Here is a 23,107-nt window from a genome sequence, read left to right on the forward strand (position 1 = left end):
TACCGCCTGTGGGAAGAAATATGTTGTTGTACATGTTGACTACAAGGTACACGCGCATAAACGTTCGTTTACTGACAATGCACCTCACCCCGCCCCATCGTGTCGGTCGCCTCGTCGTGTTCCATACGAAGAAATTATTTGTAACGTTGAGGATTGTTTAGTTAAAAACAACATGAGAAAGGAAGATTTGGAGGCAATACGCTAAGACGTTTCGTCAATATTGCGTTCAAATAAACAGCCCAGACCGAATCTTACTCGAGATGAATATAACGCGCTGAAGACCTTCCGCGAAGATCCTGAATTAGTCATCCTCCGTGCAGATAAAGGTAACGCGACGGTGGTCATGAATACGTCAGATTATAACAGCAAAATAACTGACTTACTATCGGATGAAAGCACGTATAAAAAGGTGAAGAAAGACTACCACCAAGATATTAAAAACAACAACTAACTTAATATCTAAGCACTCCGATACGCTGAAACTTGATGTAAGTGCGTTTGTGCCCTGCGCCGTGAAACCACCAAAACTGTATGGGTTACCAAAAATACATAAGGCTGACACCCCACTCCGTCCCATAGTTAGCCAGATTGACACACCAACCTACAAACTGGCTCAACACATGGCAAAGGTATTGTCACCATTGAGAGGGAACACTTCCACACATGTGAAGGATTCATACCATTTCATCAGTGGAATCAAAGATCTACGGTTAACTGATGATGACACCATGGTCAGTTTTGATGTTCAGTCGCTGTTTACCAACCTACCAGTAAAAGACTGCATTGAAATTGTACGTAGGAAGCTAAGGGAACATAATATGTCCACTGAATATGCAGAATTATTAGAACACTGCCTAACATCAGGCTATCTATTGTGGAATAATGAATTCTACCTACAAATTGACGGTATAGCGATGGGCTCCCCGGTATCTCCCGTTGTTGCCGATATTTTCATGGAAGACTTCGAGGAGCGAGTTTTACCCATGGGCCCAGCTAGGCCGAAGATTTTCAAACGGTACGTTGATGATACTTTCACAATATTACCTAAAGATAGCATACCTTCTTTCTTGGACCATCTTAATTCTTTTAGTACTAAGATCCAATTTACTATGGAACAAGAGAATTGTGGTACTTTAGCTTTCTTAGATGTTTTAATTAAAAGAAATCCTAATAACACCCTAGGCCATACTGTATTTCGAAAGAAAACCCATACAGATAGGTACCTCAATGGTAATTCCCATCACCATCCTAGCCAGTTAGCTACCGTGGGCAAATCTTTGTTTCAGAGAGCATATGGTGTCTGCGACAGTAATCATCTGGCGGGGGAACTTCAGCATATAAAGCAAGTCCTACATGCGAATAAGTTGAGGATGCCACGCCAACGCCGCAGACCCCGTGTGAAACCACCAACAGTCGAGCGAAGACCTGCCATCTTACCTTACGTGAGAGGTGTTACAGACAAGATCGGAAGAGTCCTCAGGCGTGCATCTATCAAGACCTATTTCAAGCCCCTGAGGAAGATTTCTCAGTTCCTGAGACCCGTGAAATGTAACATCCCCTTACAGGATGCAGGAGTTTACAAGCTTGACTGTGAGTGCGGTCTCTCTTATATTGGACAAACAAAGCGAAGTATTTGTACCCGCGTCAAAGAACATATAGCTGATGTCAAACACCGTCGCGTAAACAAGTCTGCAGTCTGCGAGCATGTCATGGATAAACCTACACATTCAATGAACTTTGACAAACCCCAGGTCCTTGCAAAAGAAGTCTGTTATCTACCCAGGATGCTGCGAGAGGCCATTGAAATTAAAAAACATCCTAATTTCAACAGGGAAGATGGTTTCTCCGTACCACCAGTTTGGGATCCAGTATTTCCTCTAATGAAAAATCCCAAACAGACATAAGACTGCAGTACTAATTAATATGTTTTAGTTTATTCTAATTTCTATTAATAATTAATAATAAATTAAAGTTAATAAAAATTCATTCAATAAAATAATTTGTAAAACTTAATGTAGCGTAAATTGGAATGTTTTCTTTGTAAAATTAAAAATAAGGTATTTAATTAATAACTATTGTAACTATAGTGAAAAAATAGGGTGGTTTGCATTAATATTAGACATAACTGGTTGAAGACTGTACCACCTCAGTCAACCGTGACCATGGAACCTGTAAAGGGCCCGAAACGTCGGTTTGTTTGAAAAAACAAATATACGCGATTTAAATCCGGAAAAATAGTTTCATTTCCTATGTGTAACAATCGCGAAAACCTAAGAACTCGATAGATTATTAAAATTAAAATTAAAATTTATATAATTTATATTGAAACGGTTAAAGTACAGACATCTAAACACTTTTTGTACTCGCCAAATATACTGGTATTTGTGTAAAAAGTCTCAGTAACAAGTCTGGTAAAAAGTTTTGTCTCATTTTGAGTTAAGTAGATATCGAGTTCTTAGGTTTTCACAATTGTTACACATAGGAAATATACGCGATTTAAATCCGGAAAACAGTTTCATTTCTCATAAGTAGATAGTTTTTAATTGTTTCTTATAATATTCTAATGACCCTTTTATTGACGTGTAGACATTGACTTACAATTTTATGGACGTCGGGTCCGCGCTAAAAAGTGTCCGAACTTATAGGGCGTTAAAATCGTATACAGAGCGTCATTCACGCTCTAGTCTTCGTTTGTTCGACTGACAGCGAAGCAAGCAAAATTAGACAGTACTGCGATGACATTACAATTTAAATTCAACGTTTTACCTTTTTCATATTCCTTTACATGTCACTACGTTTAAATAGGTTGACTTGGGACATTTTTTTCGTGGTTTTTGTATTAGACCCGTCGTCCATTTATTTGTAAGTCAAGGCGAGTAGAGAATCAAATTTTACGTTCAGCATTAGTATAATCTCGAATGTCACATTCTTTGAGTTGCAGTGCGATTGTGTTCTATGTAGTTCAATTTATATAAAAAAATCACTGGTACATGTAAAGTACCTATATTTTTTTTTCTAGCATGAACATTTTTACGATTCATGTTTTCACACCGTATAGTATTCAGTGCATATCCTCAATTTTCTATAAATATTTTTGCAAAGTGATTGGTCCAACATTTTCACTGATAATCGGAATCAACCAAAGCCATTTGATGCTGTATAGCCGCTCACGCGGTGCGCTCCTCCTACCGCAAAATGGCGGCTATTTGGTTTCGCAAATTAGAAAAGCATTCAGTTTAAATACAAGTTTTTATAAATAAAAATTATTATTCTGCATTGCTCAATAAATACCCTCCGTACTACCAACAAAAACATCTCAAAAAAATGCAGTAATACACCGCAAATCTTGCACTTAAAAAGCACTAATGAAATTTTTGGTGTACTTGGATAAATATGATAATATTCCGTTTGAGTGGTTCTGACGTTTACCATGAAATTACTCCTTAAAGTATAGTTTATAAACATTTATATTCAGGGTAAACTTCAAAAACGCTATCTACGGTATGTTTTCAATAAATAAACACCGAAATTACCAGCCCAAACAATAACACACACGATTGTCGTGACGTATTTTTGAAGTTGTTTATTTTTTTAAATGACAGACCCAGGCATTAAAAACATTATGGTTTGCTAGAGTAGTTACCGAAATAGCAATTAATATTAGTTCTTTTACCCGTTATAACTTCGATATCCGATAAATCGGTATAAAATCATCACCGGCACCTCTAGGTGTGGTATGCGTCGCGTGTATCGCGTGAGCGGATAGACTCTTAATAGTTACTACTTACACTCTCATATAAACTCGAAAATACCTACGCTATAATAGCCTATTAATAAATCTAACTAATGACACCAGGTGCTCAGTACGAGGAAAAAGGAACCTAAGCACGCGCTCAAAGAGTTGAAAATAACGTTGCCCGCCGTGTGCAGTCGTGCGGAACCCAATGCTGGGTTGTACAAAGATTGTAATGTAAATGAAAGACTTATCTGAGCGCTTGCACTGTCAGCGGTACACCCAACGGTAGGCACTTATCGCGTAACCTCGAGCGAGTGATGGAGCCCTGGTAAAGTGGCAAACGAATGACAGTAACAGGGCCGTAAATGGATAAAACTATATCGTGATGGATGGCACAAATAATGGAAGGCATGTTACCGGTAGGGGTGAAGTCGCGTAGTAAGTGACATGCCTGTCCGTAAAAGTAGCAGTGCCGCGCAGAGCTTTAAATTACTGCGCATTTCACCCTGAGACTTACGTTGATAAGTCCCTTCAAAACTGGAACGCAGTAATGTTCACATTATCGCTTGGCGACAGAAATAAGTAAGGTGACAGTACTTCCCTGGACGAACTCTTTCACAAGGAGCTCTACTGCTGCTAAATGTTCATGATATAATGACGATTTTAACTGGTAAATTGTTTTTTGTTAAGTGGAATATCAACTGCAATGCATGCTGTATTTCCATGCGACAAACCAATAAATAACAAGACAAGATTTCATCCTTTTTCGAGTTTAAAAAAACCATTAATTTTCTCAACTGAATTTACAACTTGGGTTTTAGGTTTTCATGGTAATTTATTAATACATTTACATTTAATGGAATAATATATGCACCTCGTATATACCGTATGTATATGTATCGTATATATTTTTTATGATCTCAAATGGCGGGACGAACAAACAAGTCGTGCACTCAGAGTTTTAAATCGCAAAGATCTCGGGGGCACTGCCACTAATGTCACCCTGATACTTAAGTTGACAAGCCCCATATGCCTGTAATTTCACCGGCGCCCTTGTTCTGACAGGTATAGCGGCAGTAACTTCCTGGACGGAGTCTTCCACAATTAACTCTTCTGCTACTAAATATTTATACTGCACGTAGTAATAAATATTGACGTAAGTTGCTTTTATCCCTAAGAAACGACAGTACCGGAGCGCTATGATGGCCGTTTTGATAGATTACGATAGTGAAGTCAAATCTCAATTCATTCTCGAAAAAAATATAATCAAGTGCGTGTCGCATCTGTAAGTTTTTATATTTAGAACTAGTGTTGCAAGGGTAGTTGATTAAAAAGTTTTAATAAAACGAAAATAAAAATGTTTATTTAATATACCGTCAATTCGAGACTGCTTTGTTTTGCATTGAGCTTTGACGCGAGTTTGCCGGAGACAAAAGTGTGCTGGCCAGCGATCCCATAAGTCACGATCATATTAGTTTTAATTTTTTTTAATTTCGGATTTTGAAAAACAAATGCCGGCTGTTGTGTCAATTGACAACAATTGACAACAATGCACAGCAATTAGCTCCTTCAATGTAGTTATGAATTAATGCGCAACTTGATGAGCGGACAAATGTCAAAACGGTCATCATAGGGTGCTTTACATCACTTGTGTTATTGAAATTGGAAACAACGACGGTACACAAACACCAAGACTCGAGACAATAAAGAAAGTAAGTTTTCTTCGTTGACTCGGCTGGGACCTAAGAGTAAAATAGCTCAGGTAGTTATTCTATCAGTTAGTTATCATCCTCAACCACAGTGCGACTTCACCCCCACCGGTTCCACCCCGTATAGTGTCAACCTTTTATGGCCCGGTTTCTGTCGTTTCTTAGCATCGAGTATATAACTAGAAATAGAGACTATATAAGTGCCCTCCAGCCCGGGTAGCTCATCAGGCAAATGGGGCTTATATCACTTTTAAATATCAACTCTTGTTTGCGCTAAAATCACAAATTAGAAAGCTGTAACAGTACAGCGACAACTACTGACTTGTGTGTACGTCTCCACCAACAAACGACCAAGATATTAGACGATAAAAATGTCACACAGTAGTTACTGAGAAGAAGGTCATTGCTCGTTTGTACAACTTTCTTAATTGAAACTTGTAATGATAAACCCTTTTCACTTACAAAAACAATGCAGAACTTTAAACGCTGAAATAGCTTTCAACAATGTATACGATTTCATTTTGAACTTCAGGCTGCCTTTAAAGTTAAGAAGTTACGCCCCTTTACTGTATTGTCTCAACCCAATAGAGTCTTGCTGTATAAGACTGAGTTTATAAAAACAATAAAACTACCTCACACTCTACAGGATGGACGAAAGGTCGTAGAGCTGTCTCGTGATTTGTATCTTTTAAGAAACTAGAACCCGTACCCGTATCTATGTATCTATCCTTACCTATTTCTGCCACCAAGCAGCAATGTGATCATTACAGACTTTCGGTTTTTAAGCGTAAGGGTGGGTGACAGACGCACTGTCAGTGTCCTTCAGATCTTTGCGATTTAAAGCTCTGAGTGGCAATGTAAGGTTCAACTCACACTGGCGCAGAGTCGAAGCGTCGCGTCCCGTTCTGTTTTTCAACTACAACGAATGGCGACACATTTGCATAACACAAGTTTGTAATAATGGGAAAATAGAGATGAATATGTTATAGGCGTAAAACATGACGCGTCGCGACGCTTCTGTGAGTTGAGCTTAACTGTTATGGACTTAACATTATATGGACTTAATATTATATAGACTTAATATTATTAATACAAAACGCACGACTTGTTCGCATACCCGCTCACGCGATGCGCTTCTCCTACCGCAAAATGGCGGCTATTTAGTTTCGCAAATTAGAAAAGCATTCAGTTTAAATACAAGTTTTTGTAAATAAAAATTATTATTCTGCATTGCTAAATAAATACCCTCCGTACTACCAACAAAAACATCTCAAATAAAATGCAGTAATGCACCGCAAATCCTGCACTTAAAAAGCACTAATGAAATTTTTGGTGTACTTGGATAAATATGATAATATTCAGGGTAAACTTAAAAAACGCTCCTTACGGTTTGTTTTCAATAAATAAACACCGAAATCACCAGCCCAAACAATAACACACACGATTGTCGTGACGTATTTTTGAAGTTGTTTATTTTTTTTAAATGACCGACTCAGGCATTAAAAACTTTATGGTTTGCTAGAGTAGTTACCAAACTAGCAATTAATATTAGTTCTTTTACCTGTTATAACTTCGATATCCGATAAATCGGTATAAAATCATCACCGCACCGGCACCTCTAGGTGTGGTATGCGTCTACGGCTGCATGTATCGCGTGAGCGGATAAGAGTAACACTTGGTATTAAAAAAAAAACCACCGCCAAACACTGAATAAATAATTAATTGACACATCACACACACACTTTGTTCTGTGATTGACATCAACGCGAAAATATTTCGGTAGGCCGGCCGCATGTTTTGTTTTATAGGCAAGTTCACTGCTTTTGATTTTAACACAAAGTTTGGCGGTCTTGTAGGATTTTATTATTTTGAATATTAATAATTATTATTTTTATAAAATACGGATCGAAACTGGCTCGCGGTACTTACGTTCGCCAATAGTGAATAATATATCGTTGCCTTACTTTCTCAAACTCGTATCTTTTAAATAGTGATTCAGGAGATGGCAAAACTTTGTATTTATTTTAAATTTCTTCTCAAGGGGCATCGATATTCGACATTGCAAACAGCGCGAAATTTAAATGTAGAACTTGCCTACATGAACGTGTAAACCGCACACTTACTTTAAAGTAGGCCTTATTATAGATTTCTGAGATTTCGAAATTGTTACACATTAGTAATGTAACTGTTTTTTTCGGACCTAAATCGTGACTACAGTCATATTATTTATGTTATGGTCATTTTAAAAATAATATTTAGCGCGTATATAAATGCATACACTCTTAGCCCCGCAAGTACCATAGATAGACACTCACAAGAGAAATAAATGTAGACCATAAACAGTACTTAAATACTAAATCAATAACAAATGCCACTCAACTTAGATACACTCTAATCTATTAATTTGTCATATAAATTAATTAATTTGTCACAAATATAAAAACGTAACATTTCAATATTTGCTTTTGAATCCAGTACGGAGCTCAGTTGAAACAAAACATTGTTTCTATGGGAAAAAATAAAATATTCAATTGGAAATATGTCTATGAAAAGAATTTTGTTTTCCATTTCTGCTATTGATTCATCAGTATACGGTTTTACACGACATTTCACGACAACGAAAGCATATACGAGAGAGTAAAATAAACAAATAAATAGAAGTTTATTTTTATCGTAAATAAATAAATATATATTTTTTTAATGATACCAGGTAACGGGACTAACTACTCCTGCGCCTGGTGGTAACGGACACGCCTGTCCAACTGTAATTCGAAAAGATCTGAAGGGCACTGTCACTACGCCCGTCACTCTTATAATAATAATAACGCACACATAACCCCGCGCTAGAAGTCCCGGATGCCATGAACACACACATAAATAACTAGAAATTACACCCAAACTCGCGAGAGAAATAAACGTAGATCATAAAAATATTTCTCCCGGCCCGTGAATCGAACCAGACATCTCTGCGTGGCAACCCAGCATAGAAACCGTTTGGCCACGGATAACTATCATTTATTTTAATTATTAATACAAAATCGAATACTCAGAAAAAATTCCTTCGATCCGGCCGGATTCGAACCGACGTCTCCTAGCAAACCGCGCCAGACGCTATGCCAACTAAGCCACGGAACGAACCAGCGAACCTCACGAATTTTTCTATGTGCTGTTGTCGGATCTTTGTATTTGGTTTTCAACGACTTTTTAGCCTTAGCGCCATCTGGCTGCCTGCGCGCCTGCTTTGCGTCTACAAAGCTTGGCGACGTGCAACGACACTCGCATTAGTGCGCCCCACAGACCACATAAATGCCCGGATCACAGTGTGGTCGGCGTCTGACGCCTCACTGCGCTCAAGTGACGCGCGGCGACGCCATATTTGCATAACACAAATTTGTACCTTAATAATGGGAAAATATAGATGAATATACTACTGGCGAAAAACATGACGCGTCGTGACGCTTCGACACTGCGCCAGTGTGAGTTGAGCCTCAGTGTTCGATCTTTGTATTAATAATTATAATAAACCAGTGGAAAAATCTTCTTTCGTAACTACTTATGAAAAACAGTTACGAAGATGGACCAAAGGGTGTAATTTCACAAAAAACAATTGAATATCAATTCAATAAAGATTTATATTATTTATTTTATCATGTTATTGCTACGAACCATTCACAAATTTACTTTATTTATTTATTTAATAGTCATAGTTACGAGCTGCCCAAGGGATTCGAATCATTGGCTTCTCAATTGAAAAACAACCGTACTGTTTACTTGTCTACCACATTCATGTCACTATCATCTAGGTATGAACAAAAATCACTCACACGCTCACACTCTTGCGTTCTCTTCACAGTAACAGCACTAATTAGTGCGTCTTTTTTACTGCGCCCGACACCGTGAGACATAAGTTGACCAGTCCATGTGACTGTAATTTCACCAGCATATGTAATTTCGCCTGCACAACCTGGAGATACTATCCTTATAAACAGTAATCCAGTCATCTACACTGCCTACAATGCGTCACACGGCTATGGAAAATGATATACTATCAGAAAATAGAAAACAGAAACCATTTATTGCAAAGCCATGTTATAAAAAAGAAACACCAAAAAAAACAAACAGCATAGCTACCATTTTGATGACAAGGAATTAATCCTTATCCATTATATAATCCACTTAGATTGGTACTATAAAAATACAGTTTTTTTTCGCGTTTTCTCGGTCTTTGATGTCTTTCAATGCAGTCATACTTACTATGAAAAAAAGGCTACATTAGGAGTCTATACAACCTCAAATGGCATTGGTTGATTGCGCATAACAGTGGAAGTGTTGAATCAATCTTTTTGGAAGTAATATATAGTAAAATGAAGGATATAATTAAGATAATGCACTGATTAATTATAAGGGGTGAAAACACGATTTCTAAAAATTTTCACAATAGAGATAGTTATTTGTTATGTAAGGCTGCAAAGTTGTTGCTCGACTCGAGTGCTTGTATTGAAACCAGAGCAGGCGGAGGAAGGTAAGATTGAACCACGAACGAAGAAAAAAAAAGATTCCTGAGCGTAGCGAGGGTTTCAAGACACGACACGCAAAACAACTTTGCTGCCGAGCGAAACACACAACCATTCACCTCACTGTAGAGAGGAAAATGGTAGATGGAAGAAAAATGGCTGAACTATAAAACATTAGTTTTATTTTAATTAAAAGAAAAAGTTTAATTAAATTTTTATTGAATTGATATTCAATTATTTTTTGTGAAATTACTCCACTAGTTTGTTATAATTATTAATACAAAGATGGAACACTCAGGAACGAACACGAACGCCAGGAGTGGTAGTTGTAAAGGTACTAACTGGGTGATAAATCTGTCATAGATTTCTCATAGATGGCGCTACGACTAAAAAGTCGTTGAAAGACCAAGTATAAAGACACGACGCAAGCACATAGAAAAATTCGTGAGGTCCGTTGGTTCGTTCCGTAGCTTAGTTGGTATAGCGTCTGGCACGGTATGCAAGAAGACGTCGGTTCGAATCCGACCGGATCGAAGGAATTTTTTCTGAGTGTTCGATCTTTGTATTAATAATTAGAAAAAGTTTATCTTTGGATGCATTCTAAATTTAGACCTCATCATTTTTTATTCTTACTTGTACTTTTATTTTGTGTAATTAAGTGACTATTTAAATTATTTTAGTTGTTCGACGAATTAAAATAATTTAATAAACACAATTACTTATTATTGTCAATTTAATGTCAATAATGATAAGAATAAAATATACCAAAGGATTTATATTACATAGTAATGTACGACAAATCGCGTTGAACGTGTCATTATCTTTGTTTGAGAGATAAAGTTAGGTGCACCCATGTGCACCACACAGAAAGACTTCGTTAAGTTCGGATTTCAAAAACCTTTTCCACGCTAGCATGCAATAAATTATATAGAGAAAGAAAGCCTTTCCGAGCTAATGAGGTCAAAAAAAAAACAAACTTATCTTTAAATTTTAAAATAAAATCACTGTATTCAATAAGTACTTTATATATACCAGTTTTTTTTATGTCGACTGAACTTAATAGAATTCGTAGGTATAGTGTACGATATACATTTTACAAAACCAGTGTCCTTGACGCTCGACCCCAGCAAAATAAACCTTATTAGTACGGAAAAAGTTTGAATTCTTAAGTAATCTGTAATTTTACTCTGTCTTAGACCACTTCTTGCAATATAATTTCTTTGTTAAGTGAGTTATATCATGGTAAGACCCAGAGGTGGTGCCCGCAGTATTCCTACGCACCTATGTTAGTGAGGAATTGGTTATAGTTTTTCCAGCTGCACTCCAATGGGAAGGGGCCCTTAGCTGATGGCCAGCGACGTCGGGATCGCGGAAGAGTACGAACGCGTTTCGTCCGTTAGTCCCGGCAAAAGGCGCAGTTACGGAACACCATGGGGTTTTAGTTCGGTAGGAGTCCAACATAATCTGTTGCGGGGGCAACAGAGAGGTATCCATGAGGATTTCCTCACGTATACTATAAAAATCCCATCTATAATACTGCCGTCCTTGTCATAACTGACGCATTGGCACGTAAGGTTCTGTTTTCTTTAAAAATATGCAATTACGCTGATTTTACTTAACAATAAAACTGAAACTAAATAAGACATAAAAATACCGCTTATAGGGTGTTGTAGATCTCGTTTTGCTGATTTCAGAGATCTTAATACCTCAATTTAGATAAAATTTCCATTAGGTTAGTAAAGAAGAAGGGCTAAATACTTTATTAAGCATATTTACTTCCACTCAGTATCCCGTAGCCATCGAGTATATAACCAGAAATAAAGACGAAACAAGGGCTATCCATCCCTGACAACTCATTAGGCAAGTAGAACATACATCACTTTTAAATATCAACTCTCGTTTGCACTGAAATCATAAATTAGAAAGCTGAAATAGTACAACGCCAACAAGACCTGTGTGTACGTCTCCGTATATTCCAAAAATATTCTGTATTTATTGTAAAAAAGATAATATCTCTAATGGGGGGCTGTTCCATTCGGTGGTGTAGGAACAGCAATACATCTAATTACAAAACAAACGGAATCACATTTCATCGGTAATTAAATATTAAATCATGTAATTCTTCAATTTTCGTCCATTATAGCAAAGCTCAAGTTAAACTGGTCGATTTGAAGTGAAACAATTGATGACACCCGTCATTTGTTTCAAATTCGGGCTGGCCAATCAGAGCGCAGTTGTCACCGTAATGATTTGACAGAATAGTTTTCAAACAAATTAAATGACATTACGTCTCTATTTCTGGTTATATACTCGATGCCCGTAGCCGTGGGACACCCTGCATAATTCAAATTCAAATTCCAAATTCCATATATTTGCCACACACATTTACTATATCTGCCACGTCACAAATATGTGGCGCGGATTCTTATCACTGATTTTCAGCCAGGAGTTACGGTCTCACATTGTTGTAACATATCAATTATAAAGTAAAATTAATATAGATCAATAATTACGCTATCTCTGAGCAGTGCGAAAAAAGAAAACAAAAAAAAATTACTTACACAATAAAAAATTAGAAACAAAATAAAAGCACAACAATTATCCCAAACAGACATAAGATATGTCTGAAATTTATTTAAAACATACTTTGATGACTCTGGGGTGATTCAGCATCCTTCTTCTGAACAGTTAAAAGTATTTTCCTCAATTTGAACTTAAGTTTGCTGGGACATACGTAGTTAAAAATCCAGGTTCTGGCATCACTAACCTTCTGATTAAAAGATCTCCCTAGTACGCCATCACCGCGTTTTAGGAGTTTAAATAGTCGTTTTAACTGCAGTTAATTAACTGTCTTTCCATATAATAAAAATACAGATTAGTTACACTTAGCGCTGTGTACTGGTAATCGAAGATTTCACGGTATCTCCGTAGTACAATACGAAAGAATAGTATAGATAAGGCATTAATATAACAATATAATTTCAACAGAACAGCCTAAAACTGTTACGTGGACAAGATATCAACTTTTACTACCAGGAAGTAACTGGAACATTGAACTATGAAATAGCTGTTGAATGTGATCATGAATAGTAGTAGAGTTTTAATACAACACAAAGGGATGCACGAAAGGAGCCTTCTTGTTCTGTATTGCGTTCCTTGGGCAATAATCGGCAAGCATAATATATTGGCAAATGTTTTCACGACACGATAAGAAGAAGAATATGGCGAAAGACAGATACGTTCTGTTTATGTCAATAATCTCAATACAGAGCACTAATAAAACCGACCTCAAAAGTCATTCATCCCCTATTGAGGTACCTACCCTCTTTAAAAAAAAAACTTCAAAATCGATTCACAAATGCCGGAGCCGTCGCGTAACATACACACAAAAAAAAAGAAATAAAAAACATAGAGTCGAATTGAGAATCTTCTCCTTTTTTTTGAAGTCGGTTAAAAAGACACAAGCTATTATTCAGGCTATTCATATATTTCTGTAAATGAACTCTACAGGGAAAGTTATGTAATATAATTTTTCTTACTACAATTTAAATTAGAGTTACTTAATATTGTAATATAACGAGATTTTGTAAACTTATCACAATAGTTATTTTATGTTCTTAAAATACATACAATAAATGTATTATGGGTACTTATTTTGAATGAGTTCAAACGTCACGATTTTTATTTTGTAACGAGTTACCTGTGGTTTTTAATATATTTTTAAGACAATGAGGAAGAAACCAATTTTGAAAAAAAATAGTAAGAAAAATTAATAATGCAAGCGGTGCTGAAATATATTGATATATATCAAGACAGATCATTTGTTTAATTTCCTTACTTTCTCATAAATCACAGATTTTGTGTATTTAACTATGTAAAAAATCATGAGCATGATGAATAATGAGTACGTACCAAACGTTATTGTAACACCTCGGCGATCGTTGTTCAAAACCTTTTAATACTCCCCTGTAAAGTTGGGGATTTAAGCTTACGATTGTTTACTTAAAATCGAAATTTGGTTTCAATTCTAAAGTAGAACGAATAGAAGTTACTTTCTAAATACAGTGAACGGCGCATCCATACAATTACTTTCCCAGCTCCGTCGATCGGAATCAAATGAATTGTTTTACAAACAATATAAATAATCGTAGTAAAACAAATAGCACAGTTCATTTCGCGCAGCCGTCGCGCCCGCACTCGCGCTCGACTCTGCTCCTCAACTTTTCCAATACCCTTCGGGTTATGATACCAACATGTTGAATATCACAACACTTGCCGTGTTGTTAGTGGTCCTTGGAGCATACACACACGCGTTAAATATAAAGACTGTGAGTGATAAAAAAATAATTAAACGTGAGACAGATGGTGAATTCTATCCGGATTGGGTACCTTTCAAGAATAAAAAAGGAGAAGAACTCGGAGAATTCGTTCAGGTAAAGAAGAAAAAACCGGCCAAAAGGTTAGCGCTACCAGTTAACTTTTTACTCAAACCTGTTGCTGAAACTGAAGGCGAAGATTACTACGAAAAAGGACAAGGTGATGGTGAAGATTACTATGAAAAGAAAGAATGGTCTGATCAACTCAGGACTGCTAAACAAGCCGCACCAGTCAAAGTTCTAACAAACAACACTGAGGCAAACGTGGAAGGAACAGTAAATATTGTTACGTCGGACAAACATCCTACTATGGATGTAGGGCCTTCTACTATCACTGAATCTGACTCCTTAGCTTTACCAGATGAAGAAAATAAACTAGAAAAGAAAACAGCAGAAGATATTTCGATCGATATCAATAAAGAAGACAGTGAGGTTAAGGTAGAGAGCAATGAAAGCGAGACAAAGGATAACAAAGAGAAACAAGAAAATAGCAAGATCGAGTCAGAAGTAGGATTAATACAGCCAATTGAATATCAAGGAGTGAAGAAGGAAATCCCTGTAGAAGATGGTACCACAGATGGTACAGTGGCGAAAAAAGCCAAGGAATATAATGACTACGAGGAAGAAAGCACAGAAAAAGCAAAACCAGAACAAACTGAAGAGGAAAAACAACAGGCGGAAGCTAAAAAACAACGCATTCTAGGTCTTGTTGATGATTTAAAACGACGCCATGAAAAAGAACAAAGAGAAATATCTGAAAGGGCAAAAGAAGATGAAATTATTAAAGAGGAACGGGACAGAGAGTTGAGTAGAGGCAGAATTATATTACAGCCAAATGAAGCAGATGAAGGATATGATAAATATAATAGCAAAAATTACAATAAAGACCGACCAAAACCCAATTACGACGATTACGATGAAACTACTAATGTGGATGACAAATATAAAATTCATCCTCCGACTAAAAAGCGACCTCCAGTGACAACGACAATTGCACCTGTAACGTCATCTAGTGTGAAGCCAATTATACGCACACCAAAAAGAAAAAGAACGAAATCCCCGCCAAATAAGCATGGAGAAAATGGTAAGCTTTCTGTGTTCAAAAATCCAAAATTGTATATGTTGTACGACGATGATACAACAGATGAGACAAGTACGGCGGTTTCTAGTACAAAATCACCAAGAATATCTGCAAGAATGAAACAAAGAAGACCTCTTACATCAACCTCACCATCTACAACACCTGCTTTACCTACGTCTCGCGATTCGAATGAGAGTGTTCGCATTTCTCTAGTTCCAGAAAATGACGATACAAAGGACGGTGAGCCAACGTTGTTCTTTCCTCAGAGGAGAAAGAACAAGCGCAGGCGAAAAAACAGAACCAGGTCATCTACTCCTGAACCAGATTCACACGTCGCCGAGTCAGTGAATGGATTTGCTAAAGATGTTATGAACCCAGGTATTAATGGGACTGAAATTTCTGCTTCTCAAAGTACATTAGAAACAAACGCTGTGCTATCTTCAGGGGAAGATATCTTGGCTAGTCCTACAGCTCCCGTAGCGTCAACAGAAACTATAACCTCTACAAGACCAGAAGATTCCTCGCCATTGGCAGCGGCACCATCGGCAGCTGTTTCTGATCCAGTGGCTTCCGCCAGTGGTCACGTAGAACCAAAGCACGAAAACTATGAAGTAGAAAAAGGTAAGTGAAGCTATTATATTTTAGACTTAAATTCTTTTGGATATACATACTCTACAGTAATTACAACGTCATGAAAGTAATAAACAAACAGATACTTCGATGAATTTACCACTATTCGTAATGTCTCGTGAAGATATTTGCGCACATCGTGTACGTATTTGTCATTTGTATTGGTTTGTAGTTTTAAACATCGTTAAATAATCGAACCAAACGTTTTCAACGAAAAATTACGTAAAGGTTAGAACATTTTAAGTGCTTTTTCATTGTTCTAATATTAAACACACGATTCGGTATTCTTGCATTTTCTATTAAAGGCTGGTTTATTTCGTCATACGCGTTTTAGGCGGCCGTTATTTAGGAGACATTTCGTGATGATGATTGCAATATGACCTAAGCCATTGTCAATTGCGTTTGTACTTGAGTCGTGTTTAATAACTTTTGTTAAAGTGATTTGAACGATCAATGTTTGAACAGAGCTATTGCGCGTTTAGATTTAGCTCAGTACTTAACTACGACGACGTTAGCTGTAGATATTGTTTTTTTTATAAATAGGGGCTATTTACATTAGGGAGACCCTGTATCACGGGTGCCATGGACACACACATAGACAACGACAAATTACACCCAAACTCATGAGAGAAATAAATGTAGGCCATACAAATATTATTATTTATTTATAACAACCAGGACCTCTGCGTGGCTGTCCGGCTTGGTAACCGTTCGGCCACAGAGGCAGTTTAAATAAATCATTATACAACAATAATTATACTTGCAAATATCGATACATAAAATGATTTTTCCAGAGCAGCACTAGTAACGCATGCCTAATGAATATAATGAGATGACGTAATGGAAGTCGCATTAGATGGAAGCAAGACACATAAATGATTTGAAACAATTGATGGGTGTCGTCAATTGTTTCACTTCAAATCGATCAGTTTAACTTGAGCTGTGCTATAAAGGACGAAAGTAGAAAAATTACATATTACATATATATATATTTAATTACCGATGAAATGTGATTCCGTTTGTTTTGTAATTAGATATTTTGCTGTTATTCCCACACCACCGAATAGAACAGCACGCCATTGTTACAGATATTATCTTTATTATAATAAATATTTTCTGGAATATACGAAGACGTACACACAGGTCAGTTTTTGGCACCGTCTATAAGCAAATGCCGAGTTGTGTCATAACATTATACATTCCATAAATTTTACAGCACGTCACTATTGACAACAATGAGTTCCTTCAACGTAGTTATGAATTAATACAAAACTTGGTGAGCGGACAAACGTCAAAGCGGCCATCACAGCGTGACGGTACTTTAGTACGTTTCTATCGCAAACGGCATAGAGTTGAATTTAAATCTTATCGCGCTTGAAGTGCTCTGGGTTTAATGGCTTTGGGATAACAAAGTTCCATTTTTAACCGCCTACAGAAAAAATGGAGGAGGTTCGCAATTCGTCTGTACTTTTTTATAGATGATTCTTTAATTTAAAGGGGTAACCTCAGTAGTGGTCCCATTTAAATTTGAAGAAAAAATTCCACCTCTAAGGGTGGTAAATTAAGGGATGAATCCGGTTTATTGGATACTCACTTTCCGTTAACCGATTTTAATAAAACGTGGCAAATAGATGTAATTCCACAAACTTTTGAGGTTGTTCGGTCGGTCAAACACATCTAAATTCCAATATACGGACTTACGGTCGTTTACCTGTCACCTACAGAAATAGGCAATCGGAGAGTAATCATAGAAAAAGTTTAAAATTTCGTCACAAATAATGTTTGCATAATAAAAACGATCATTTAAATAGTACTGAAAAGATTTATTTTAGTACCAATAAAGTTCCTTGTGAACATTAACTTACAATTATATGGACGTCGGGTCCGCGCTAAAAACTATCCGAACTTATAGGGCGTTAAAATCGTATACAGAGCGTCATTCACGCTCTAGTCTTCGTTTGTTCGACTGACAGCGAAGCAAGCAAAAATAGACAGTACTGCGATGACATTACAATTTAAATTCAACGTTTTAGCTTTTTCATATACCTTGACATGTCACTACGTTTAAATAGGTTGACTTGGGATATTTTTTTCGTGGTTTTTGTATTAGACCCGTCGTCCATTTATTTGTAAGTCAATGCTTGTGAAAGAGTTTGTCCAGAGAGGTACTGCCACCTTTATTAAGCCAAAAAGTAATTTGAGTTGTTCCGATTTTGAAGGGTTTTAAAGGTACTGGTAAAATTACAGGCACATGGGACTTGTCAACTTTTGTCTCAGGGTGTCGGGCGCAACAGCAGCGCCCTTCAGATCCTTGCGATTTAAAGCTCTGAGTGGCACTGCAACTGTTATGGACAGGCGTGTCGCTTACCACCAAGCGCACTACTAATTAGTCCAGTTGCTTGCTATAATAAAAAAAAAGAGTGAACGGTATAAATGTAATCTGTTCAAATCATCCTTCTCACTTTTTTCTTTTAACCTATATCTGTAGAAATTGTGTATAGAAGACAGCAGTAAATCAACACGTAACACGCAAGTGGCAAGTGCACATAGTCTACTTCGTTTACCTACTTAGTATGACGTCTCATGTTCCGAGTTGACACGTAGTGCCGCTTGGGTGGCTACACTTTTTTTAATTAAATTTTACTATAGTTTTACGGACTTGTTCACAGAAAGTATTTTTTTCTAGACCATTACGAATAATTTTAAATACTTCCTGAAGAATTTTCTGATTTCTTATTAAGTATTTTAAAGCACAATAACTCTAACAATACGCCAACTTTATTTTTGGAAATTTTCTATTATTTTCGTAAACAGCCATATTTAATTTCTTATACTATGCTCCTCGAATTTTGTGAAAAAAAAACAATAAAACCAAAAATTAAGACGACGTAGTGTCATTTTAGGTATCGTTATCACTCTACAATTGTATCTTATTACGTCACGTCGAAATTACGGAATATCTTTTCTCGAATCTTTCTCGCTGGTCACTTTCGTATATTCATTGATAATAGCTTCTATTACCAATATAATCATAAACAAATAATCAAAACACCGCTGTAATAACTAATGAGCTAATAACCGAAACGTAAGCGTATAATGAATGTTGTTATAGAGAAAGACAATAGATATGTAGTAAAACGCAATCTACGCTAAAATTTTGATATCGATTGTTTTCTAAATAAACCAACGTTTCTCTCTCAATTAGCCGTAATCAAGGGACTTGCAAAGGGCCTGAAATGTTGGTTTATTTGAAAAATAAAGCAATATGACCAATTAACTTTCTTAATGTATAAATGTGGCAATTTGGTTACCTACGGAATAAAGATATTTTGAATTTCGTACAACATGCCGTATGTTTTGCGTCGTTTTTATACGAAACTTACGAAATAAGGTCTACTCCAATTTAGCTAAGAAATTGTATTCACGGATGACGTCCTCCTTACTCCCGATATTGAATCAAAATATTGGACCTTCCAATTTTCGTGGTCAACCAAGTTGGGCCTTTTTTCTTGAAATATTGCTAAATTATCATCCAGTAGTAATGTTATTGTTATGTCTTTGTTTATGATATTAAGCGAAGGGCAAGATAGAAATCTTTCAGTCGAATTGCTCCGAATTCGATTTACGGCCTCGGTGATCGTACGGTTTACACTGTGCGGGAACGGGAGGTCCCTAGTTTGATTCCTGAAAAGACCAATTTGGGGAGACGAACTTTTGTAAATTGCGTGCAACCAAACAATATTTTGTACTGAAAGTGTTTTAAATATATTATGATTTATGTGTTTTGTGGCTACATAAATGTCTATTTTATTTATTAAAATTAAACTCGCTCCAAGCAACTTCAAATTCATGAGCATTCTCATTGAAAATGTTTAGTAATGAACATATAAAACGAATAAAATTACGTGTTTGTTTTATAATGCTGAAACATGAGCCCCGGAGATTTCAGACCAGTAGTGTTGCCAGATTTCATATATTTCTTAAATTTTTCGTAACTTTTGACCTGTCGCGTAATATGTAAGCAATTTTCGTAACTTTTGAGGACTTTGAAATTTTAAATTCAATTAAATTTGTTATTGTAAATTCGAAATAGATAATTTACGGGCGCACCCAAATTAGACAATAAAGTGATGATGGTTCAAATAAAATTAAATCTTCTTATTTTCTTGAGCGTGCCTACTTCTTATTTAGGATTTCGGTGTATTTTTTTTGTATGGTACTAACTCATGAGACAAACAAGTCGTACGCCTGTTGGTAAGCGACACGGCTGTCCGTAACAGTTGCAATCGCAAAGATCTGAGGGGAACTACAAATGCGCCCACTACCCTGAGACATAAGTTGAAAAGTACCATGTGCCTTTTATTTCACCAGCACCCTTACTCTTCAAAACCGGAACGCAGTAATGCTCATACTACTGCTTGGCGGCAGAAATAGGTAAGGTGACAGTACTTCCCTGGACGAACTCACTCATAGCCCCACACTAGGGAAACCCTGTGTCGTTGGTGCCATGGACACATACACACACATACACACACACACACACACACACACACACACACACACACACACACACATACACACAGAGAGAGAGAGAGAGAGAGAGAGAGAGAGAGAGAGAGAGACAAATACAAATTACACCGAAACTCACGAGAGAAATAAATGTAGGCCATACAAATATTTCTGCCGGCCCGGGAATCGAACCCAGGAACTCCGAGTGGCAAACTATTATGTCTGCCACTCGGAGTTCCTGGGTAACCGTTCGGCAGTTAATATATATATATCATTAACACTTAGACATATCGATTGTGATTGACTCTGCAGCAAAAATGTAACTTTTTAGGTAACGAAAAGCAATTTTCGACTCAAAAACCCTGGGAATAATGTTTAAGATGCTATGAATTAAGGAGATTAGCCCCTCAGAGCCCGATCCAATTATAACACCAACATACACTTATATAAAATTGACAAAAGGATATAATGATTATCATCTAGTTGATGACTAGTTAACATATACTTACCTTATATAGTCCCACCGAAGGAAAAATAAAGAGAGGATAGCCAAGAATGGTGTACAGTGAACAATTAAACAATAACATCAAAGTGAGTAGATGCCACAGTAATGTGAACTTTATTGTTTTCCGGTTTTGAAGGATAAAGGGTGCTGTTGAAATTATTGGGACTTGTCAACTTATGTCTCAGGGTGGCAGCAACAGTGCCTCTCAAATCTTTGCAATTAAAAGCTATATGTGTTGTACCACTGTACAACACTTAAAGCTTTTAATTGCAAAGATTATATTTCATACACGATTAATATAAAACACGCCTCCTAAAAATTTTCACGATAGAAAAAAAAACACAAACTCACCTCGAAATTTCACAAGAAAACCCCTGTATTCAGTAGGACTTTACTTACTACCAATGATTTTTTTTAATATAACAGAACTAAATAGACAACGTATACGATATACATTTTTCAAATTGCATTATTTCGTTTGTAAAAAAAATAATTTTGAAATAAAGCCAGTGTCCTACTGGCTTTCTTTCATTTGCCGCTGGATCTATATAAAATGAACAGTATTAGTATGGGAAAAATTTGGAGCATCGATTCTCAAGCATAAGATATTGCTAAAACTGCAGTCACAGTTAACCGGTTTGAGTTAAAGCTAAATCTAAAAGCCAGAACGGTACGGAAAGTTAGAACTTTACACAACAACGCATTCAAAAGCTGCAAATTGGTAACCCAAGAATGATGATGGATGAAGATGGAGTCGCACTAAGCTAACTAACCATCGCGTAAAGGCAATGGAGATGGACAGTCACACAAGACACAGATTTTTTTACAATACCTAGTACGAACAGGTCGTGCGCCTGGTGGTAAGCGACACGCCTGTCCATAACAGTTGCAGTGCCACTCACAGTTTTAAATCGCAAAGATCTGAGGGGCACTGCCACTGCGCCCTTCACCCTGAGACTTAAGTTGGCAAGTCCCAGTCGCCTGTATTTTCACCACCATCCTAAACCCTTCAAAACCGGATCTACAAGGCACTTTAAATCATATTCGGCTTAGTAGAAACGGACAGTCATTAATTTCTAAGTAACTTGTAAAGAAAAATTGGATCTAACCTATTCCTACGGTTTTCAAGGCTCATCATTATGAAATCGCTCAAGTTTCAGTTTTTAGGAAGTCCGTTCAGCAATTCCCTGGGAATTTGCGAAGTGTGACACAAAAAAAAACTAACGTTAACGTTAAAAGTCGACTGGTTTTTCCAGGCGGCCGCCGCCAATTAACTTAGCTTGCGTAAAATCAGCGTGGCGTACATTTATTTTATTTTAATAAAGAATCAGCTTCTTTGTTAAAAATTATTTACTATATTTCTCGTACAATTAAAATGAATTCCGTTCCTGCCTACGTAGATCCTTATCTGTCTAGATTTACATTGGCCGTGTCTTTTTTATTGTCTCTTCTTCTTGGGGTGGCATCTCTTAGGTGTGCACTGTGGAAACGGAAAAAACCCCACCACCTGGTTTCATCATACCTCAAGTGCAACTACCATCAGGTTGCGATCTGCGGTGGCCCGTGTGGAAGTCCTCAAATCGTTTTCAGGTAGGCGATGTGTAAATGGGGTTTCAGGGATGCCAGTCCAACCCAATGTGACTGCGGTGCCTCAACAGTCAAGGTAGCAACGCACTATTTCGGGTCAATATAGTTGTAAAATAAAAGAAGTATCGATACGATAAGAAAAATCTCTCACCGGAGGTCGGCTATCATTTTGGCAATTTGGGCCCGTGAAGTTGCTGCTCGGAAGAAATCTGTGGACCTCATATTGAACCATTCTAAAAGATTTTGAAGCTATGTGTTTTTTCACCACCACGTCTTCTGCGGCCCTGGATTTTTCCCTACAGAATGAGTTGCAGTAGAGAGCATTTATCACTACGCATGATGTTCCCGGAATATTGCAGCTTCTTCCTTTTTATTGTTTTCAGGAGCTCCAAGCCTTTGTTCATCTTTTGCAATACGTTGTCATTGGTCCTATCTGTCTACGATATTTACAAAACCCACA

The 23,107-nt window shown here is 36.9% G+C and overlaps 1 protein-coding gene across 1 annotated transcript in view; it reads left to right on the plus strand.

Moving 5' to 3' along the window:
• Window positions 1–14,212: 14,212 nt before the first annotated feature.
• Window positions 14,213–23,107, plus strand: part of LOC113240580 (myb-like protein X) — a 72,843-nt gene continuing 63,948 nt past the window's right edge. Inside the window, exons 1-3 of the mRNA XM_026477915.1 lie at window positions 14,213–14,842; window positions 14,939–15,794; window positions 15,888–16,037. Coding sequence (XP_026333700.1) covers window positions 14,213–14,842; window positions 14,939–15,794; window positions 15,888–16,037 — 1,636 coding nt within the window. The remainder of the gene's footprint in view (window positions 14,843–14,938; window positions 15,795–15,887; window positions 16,038–23,107) is intronic.

The sequence above is a fragment of the Hyposmocoma kahamanoa genome, unplaced genomic scaffold (assembly GCF_003589595.1).
Source record: "Hyposmocoma kahamanoa isolate Upper Pololo Valley unplaced genomic scaffold, ASM358959v1 157, whole genome shotgun sequence".
NCBI classification, from domain to species: Eukaryota; Metazoa; Arthropoda; class Insecta; order Lepidoptera; family Cosmopterigidae; genus Hyposmocoma; species Hyposmocoma kahamanoa.